The sequence below is a fragment of the Muntiacus reevesi genome, chromosome 1 (assembly GCF_963930625.1).
Source record: "Muntiacus reevesi chromosome 1, mMunRee1.1, whole genome shotgun sequence".
In the NCBI taxonomy this organism is placed as follows: domain Eukaryota; kingdom Metazoa; phylum Chordata; class Mammalia; order Artiodactyla; family Cervidae; genus Muntiacus; species Muntiacus reevesi.
This window is the reverse complement of record NC_089249.1, coordinates 119,932,815-119,940,279: the sequence shown is the minus strand read 5'-3', so window position 1 is coordinate 119,940,279 and position 7,465 is coordinate 119,932,815. Positions and strand designations below refer to the sequence as shown.

The 7,465-nt window shown below is 39.7% G+C and overlaps 1 protein-coding gene across 1 annotated transcript in view; it reads right to left on the bottom strand.

The window, feature by feature from the left end:
- Positions 1 to 7,465, bottom strand: part of LPAR3 (lysophosphatidic acid receptor 3) — an 81,905-nt gene that overhangs the window by 53,767 nt on the left and 20,673 nt on the right. Inside the window, exon 2 of the mRNA XM_065928113.1 lies at positions 1,239 to 1,995. Within this exon, the coding sequence (XP_065784185.1) occupies positions 1,239 to 1,974 (736 nt within the window). The 5' untranslated portion in view covers positions 1,975 to 1,995. The remainder of the gene's footprint in view (positions 1 to 1,238; positions 1,996 to 7,465) is intronic.

Genomic DNA, 7,465 nt, shown 5'->3' with positions numbered 1-7,465 from the left:
CACAGTTTCCAGGCCACTATATTCCCTTGGGTTTTCTGGCTACTCCTTTTCTTGGTTTTATGCCAGTTGCTCCTGCCTTTCCACCTTCTCTACATTGGAATGTCCCGGGGCTCGTTCCATGGTCCTCTTCTTTTCTCCATCCACACTCCCTTTCACAGTGGGCTTATCCAGTTTTGTGGTTCAAAATACCACTCCCCCCACCCCACCCAGTGACTCTCAAATATAGATCTCCAGTCCACCCCTAAATCCTGAAAGCTTCATTCAATAACTCCCTGAGATGTCTTTAAAAAATCCTAAACTTAGTTAGACCAAAGCCAAACTCCCCACCTTCTCCCCAAATCTCCTCTTCTGTCTTCCCCATCTCCACCTTCCCCCAGCCCTCCCATCTTCCTTTGTCCCTTACCCATCAGCAAATCCTACTGATGTTATCATCTAAAAAACTTCAGAAACCAGCCACGTCACATCACCTCCAGACTGCTCTCTGGTCCTAGTCATTACCATCTCTCTTGGGCACTGAAATGCCCTCTTAAGCAATTCTCTGCTTTTGCCTTTGCCCCACTACAGTATTTCCTCAAAACAGCAGCCAGAGAGATGCCACTAAAATGTAAGCGAGATCATGTCACTCCCTCATTCAAAACCTTCCAATGGCTTCTCCTCTCATTCAGAAAAGCCAAAGCCTTTACGGTAACTGCACAGCCTCGTGGAATCTGAGTCTCCCCATCCCCACCCCCTCAGCTCTCTGACCTCATCACCCCCCTGGCTCACTCCACTCCAGCCACACTGGCCTCCTTGCTGTTCAGCCTCCAAAACTCATTGCATCTTTTACCTGGAACACCCATCCCCCCATACCCCACATGATTCGCTCCCTCACCACTTTCCTATCTCAGCTACAAAGTCATCTTCTAGGTGAAGCTGCCCCTCACAACACTTTTTAAGTTGCAAACTGTACCAGTTTAGCACACTCCTTATCTTCCCTGCTCTATTTTTTCCCATTAGACTTCACAACATCTTATTTTACAAAATTTATAATAAAATTTACTACAAAATTATTTTGTTTGTCCCATTAGAGTACTTACGTTGTCTTCCCCTATTAGAGTATAAGCTCCAGGCAGGGGGTTTATGTCTGTTCATCTTCACTGCTGCATTCCTACTACCTAGTAAGTGCCTTGTTTTACAGCAGGTACTCAATAAATATTTGCTGAATGAAGGGAAATAATGGCTGACTGGGTTCCTCTTACCTAAGACAGTCATCACCGTCTTCATTAGCTTCATGGGTGTCCTCCGGCGGCTGATGGACCCACTCGTATGCGGAGACAAGACGTTGGTTTTCCTCTTTACGTACATGTAGATCCGCAGGTACACCACAACCATAATGAAGAAGGCCATGAGGTTGGACACAGTCCAGAAAATGAGGTAACTCCTGCTATAAATGGGGGCCAGGGAAGAGCAGGCAGAGATGTCACAGAGGCAATTCCAGCCCAGCGTGGGGACAGCCCCCATAAAGATGGCGATGGCCCAGACGAACAAGATGAGCAGAGTCACCCTCTTTTTGGTCAGGTTGCTGTGGACCCGCATCCTCATGATTGACATGTGCCTTTCCACGGCAATAACCAACAAATTGGCCAGGGAGGCTGTTAAGCTAGCGTCCAGAAGTCCCTGGCGGAGAAACCACCGGTTGACAGTCAGAGTTTTTGAAACTGGGCCAGTGTTAAACATCAGGTACACATAGGCAATTCCAGCAAAGAAGTCTGCAGCAGCTAGGTTAGCCAATAGGTAGTAGAAGGGGAAATGAAACTTTCTGTTTTTGATCACTGCTGCGATGACTAGAGAATTAGAAAAAAAGATAAACAGGCAGAAAAATGTTCCAACACACAAAACAATTACAAGCTTCGTTCCTGTCCACTCATCAGCAGTGTCAGTGTTGCTCCTATTATAAAAAAAGTCCATCCGCTTATCATAGTAACACTCATTCATTGTGGAGAAGAACTGAACATCCTAGAAAGAAATTTAAAGAAGAAACAAATATCACTCTTTGCAAAAATCAGTCACTAAACCACCAGTTGCCATTGCTAAGCCCCTTATTCTAGTCAACTCCTGTTAATCCTTTAGATCTCAGTGTAAATGTCCCTTGCTCCAGGACCCTGGTCCTTGACCTCCTATTATAGCATTTATTTCACATCAGTCACTGTTGTCTGTTTCTCAGGTTATGTGCAAGCTCAGTGAGGGAGGGTCTGTATCTATTTTGTTCATCATGACAACCCCAGGACCCATCTGCCCTGGCTGTCTCAAGACCGATATTTACTGAATGGTTGGCTGGTTGGCTGAAAGAATGAATGAGCAGGAGGCAAAACTAGGTCAAATATTCTGAGTCTTGCATTAATCCATTCTATACTGGTAACAATTACAGCATAGCATGTTAACACTCTTCCTGGTGGTTTCCAGCTCATTTCTTATACATAGGTTCTGTTCATTAATCAAGGGCAAGTTGGTAATGCCAGGCACATTCTTGCCAAGATATCAGGTGTTGAGTTACTCTTCATGTGACTGTATGGCTTTCCCAAGACTTCTGGTCCACCTTTCGCCATGTTTTAGTTTCAAGCCACGGCAACACTGGTTAAGCATGTAGTACAGGACTGGAGACTTTGTCCTCAATCCACCTTTTTTACCTTCTTATTCACTTCTTTTTTTATTCTCCTAAGCCAAACTGCACCAATGTGAATTTGCATATTGGATTATCCACCTCAATCACTTCAAGTCAGTTTCCTTCCCTGGGTTGTTTAACGGAGGTAGCAGAAGACCAGTCCTTCATGGGTAAGACTAGGATCTGGAGCCTGAGGGGATGAGAATGCATTTGCCAAGTAAGGGCAAGTTGTCCAGACACATGTCTGAAAGGGGAGCCCACACTGGGGTACCAGGCAGACAAGTAAGACACCAGTCTCAGGATGCGGTCTCTTGCAGTCCAAAAGTGAGGGGTTCCGACCAAGGAGGGGTTGGGCAGGGGCTCAAACGATGCCCATGCATCTGGGCTTGTTGGGAAGACCAGTTGTTCTTGCCTCAGAGTGGTCCGGCCATTGCTATGAAGGGTCCAATCAATGGAGACTGGGGTTGACGACCAGGAAACCTAGCTTCTGGGGAGAATGACCAGGGCTCTCTTTCAAGAAACAAGGCTACAATATTTCTGCTGGAAAACTGGATATCTGGTAGACACATGCACTGAGAAGTCCACTGGTGGGAATGCAGTGGCTCTAACAGTGAAAACTTAGTGGAAATCCCAGCTTTTAAGGCTCTTATAAATTCTAAAGGCTCGTATAAAGTCCAACATCATATTCAGAATTAGAATAAGTGTGTTAAATCAGTCTAAAGTAGTACAAAATAGAAATTTATTATAGACAGTCTTCTTTTTAATTTATAATGGCATAATGATATTTTTACTGAATTAGATATATGTGTCTCTGCTATAAACAATGAAAGGTAAAATATCATGTTATATGCTTCAGACAAACAAATGAGAATGATCTCAAGATACAAATGGGTCTAAGTGCCTTTTACTCTGACAAAATTAAAACTACTCTCTTTGGAAGATATTCATCAACCACTAACTGCCAATATCAGATGACTTCATAAAACAGGTCAATATATCTACATTATATCATGATAATTTTCCCAAATTAAAACCACGTGTCTATATGATAATTTTAATAGCTTCACAATATTCCAGTATTAATATACCACAATTTATTTAACTAATCCCTAACTGTTGGATATTTAAGTTGTTTCTAATATCTTACTTTGACAAGAAAGGCTACATTCTTATGCATTAATCTTTACACACTTGGCCACTTATTTCCTTAGGATTAATCCATAGATTTTAGTTGATGAAGTAGTGAAAATAAACTTATTTAAAGGTTTCTTGTATATGTTGTTGAACTGCCCTTGAGACAGATATTTCTAATCCCACCAGCAGCAGCAGATGAGAGTTGAATGGAAGATACTAATCGAGTAAAATTCAATTTTAATATCCAAACAGAAAATGTAGCTTTCAACAGTACTGAAAGTATACTGAAATTCAAGACAAAAAAATCCAAAAACCACATGAGAAATTTTAATGATTATATGTCTTTTTAGTATGCAATTGCTATGTGTCCTTCTACTAATGAAAAATATTTAATGTATTTTATTTTGTTATATGTTCTAGATAGCTTCCCTGGTGGCTCAGATATTAAAGTGTCTGCCTACAATGCAGGAAACCAGGGCTCGATTCCTCAGTCGGGAGGATCCCCTGGAGAAGGAAACGGCAACCCACTCCAGTACTCTTGCCTGGAAAATCCCACGGGTGGAGGATCCTGGTAGGCTACAGTCCACAGGGTTGCAAAGCGTCAGACACGACTGAAAGACTTCACTTTCACTTTCACTTGATAGCTAAGAGAAACACAGTTCTGACTTTAAAATTATATTTATTGCTGTTTAGTTGCTAAGTCATGTCTGACTTTTTTGTGGCCCCATGGACTGTAGCCCACCCAGTTCCTCCTGCCCACTGGATTTCCCAGGCAAGAATACTGGAGTGGGTTGCCATTTCCTTCTCCAGGGGATCTTCCCAACTCAGGTATCAAACCCGAGTCTCTTGCATTGGCAAGTGGATTCTTTACCACTGAACCTCTTGGGAAGTCCTAAACTTATATTATCTTTAACTCATCAGTTTATCAAGATTAATGTCAGAAAGATGTAGGAATTAACACACTAGCAAAAAGTCAAATTTTTCCTAATTTCCTTTAAAAGGGGTTTTAACATTTATTGTGATTCATAAACTTGGTTGAATTTCTAATTACATCATGCCCTAAAACCTAAATGATTCTTAAAAACTTTAAAAATCTTAAAATTCAACGTTCCCTCATCAAAACCCAAATGGCACATTCTTTGACATATTTTAGCAAAATTTGCCCTCAGAATGAGAAGCAGTTTTGTCTTACAAAGTTGAAAACCATAGGAAAACCATGATTAACCAGAACACACACCACACAGTTTCCTACCTCCCAGACTCTAACTCTACTTTTGGGAGAAGTAAACAATGAGAATATAAAAAAGGTAATATACGAAATTAGTGAAAAAGATTCCACAAGGTGGAATATTATTCAGCCATTGAAAACCATGTTTACTATGAAGCTGTAGTAATATGACGAAAAGCATATGCTATTGCTTTAATTAAAATAAAGTATATGTATGTATACATTTACATGTACACATATATTTATATATATATACACACACACACACACACACACACACACATATAAACACACACAAATGTGTGTTTGTGTGCATCTTGACTACTTTTAAAAGACAGAAAAAGGAAGAGGGGAAAAAACTCAAAGTACAAATACTTTATGAAGAATGGTAGAATTGTGGGTTTTTATTTTTTAATTCTTTACAGTTTTTTCTACAGTCCATATTTATTGTAATAAATAAAAAGACTCTTAAATGCTGGTTTACAAATTCTGTCTTAGGAGAACACATTCTACTTAGTATACCTTTCTTTGAAAACTATGACATTGAAAAATAAAAATTAATCCTCAAAGGAAAAACCTTAAGGATTCACTTATGTTCATTATTATTACTCTTATCAGCACAGCACACTTTAGAGTTTTCCAATGATAATGAGAATAAAATGGTTTTCTACTTAAAACTTCATGAAACAACAAAACCTTATAATGCTGACAACTGGCCAAATCAAGAGGTCAGTTTCCCCAACTCTCTTATAAAACATTCCCAAAACAATCATCCCAGAGTCCCAAAAATGAATAATGGAAGTTTGTGAATTAGCACTTCTGATTTTTTTTTCCTCCAGCATAAGCTGTCAAACTTGTTGACAGTCCCCAATACATGTTAACAACAGATCACCATATTGTCTTAGCTGGAAATTACCAAAAACTTAGTGCTCTTATAACAAATGATTGACTTATCATTTCTTGACCTCCCTCAAACTTCAAAATATAATTCTATTATAAATTCTAAACATCCCCTCCACAGAGATACCCCCTCTAACCAATCCAAAGTAACCCTCAGTTCCCGCTATCAGAGAGCCTTGCTTTCTCTACCAGTTATGACATACTTTTTGTGTGTGTTTTGTTTTTATTATCCTTCCCTCTCTGCTAGACCTCTCTGCTCCATGAGACCAGGGACCTAGCCTTTTACGCTCACATCTACAGCATCAGCATGTGTGAAGGGGGCAAATGAATCTCCATTTAACACTCTCTCTTCCCCACTAAAAGGAAGAGGTTCAGTTAAATGCCTTTGACGACTTACACATCACCCACCAACTATGCCAATTGGAGAATTTCACTGATTAACTGTGTTCTTGGGTTAGTTACTTAATATCTTGACTTTACTATTACTATTTTTAATTGCTAATATTTGAGTGATTACTCTGTGCCTGATGCTGGACTAAGCATTTTATGTAGGTCTTCTCATTTAATCCTACCCACAGAGATGCAGATACTATTATATGATCCATTGTGAGGGTGAGGAAACTGAAGTATCCTCGCCTGAGGTCACACAGCTAGTAACTGGAAGACCTTGGCTTCTCTTGAGGCAGCTGTGCTCCCAGGCTTGCAAGCTTCTCTACAACACTACATTTTCTCTCCACAGACAAATGAAATACCAGACAGACCAAGAACTATAGTCATACTCACAATAACCATGGAATTACCAAAATTGAATGATCCCATCAAATCATGTTCAAAGTCTGTCTTGTGTTAAATGCATATTAAAAAAAAAAATTGGGACACCCTAAATACCCTTTGGGTGTTTTATTTTGTTTCTAAAGCCCTGAGACATATAGGAAAAGGCATTTTTTTTTCTGAAAATACGCTTTCAAATTTCATAGTAAGCAGGCCGCACAATACAATTTTAAGACTAATGTTTTTCAACTTGAATTCTGCCAAATCTCCAGCTGAGCTTTTTTTTCTTTTTCTTTCTTTCTTTCTTTCTTTTTTTTTTCTATACTAAAGGTTTAGAGGGTTTGAATAGTTTCAACCCAGAAACAAAAGATGTTAAACTCTGGAGGTATTACCACAACTTTAAACTTCAGTAATTTAAGACTTCAGAAAATGATGGTTTAGAAAGTCTATATGTGGAATCCAAATGAAAACTTCAGGAGCAAAGCTTTCATTTAGACTCTCCTAAACTTGATTCTCTAAAACACGGTCCAGCCAGCCCATAATGTGGAAACAATTATGAAAATTAAGACATGTGAAAACCACTCAAGCAGCTTATTTCAAACTACATCTTGGGAGACAAGTTGCCGCTGGCCTTTTAGTTGGCTTTCAACAACACTTTCTTTTTCCCCTTAGGATGAAACAGGGTACCTCCAAAATGAGATCTGTTGGTGCTGTGCACATTTTCGTTTTCTGTGGTCCACAAGTGTAGAACTCTCCTCTCCTCTCTGGAAACCCCAGCCAGATGGGAGCTG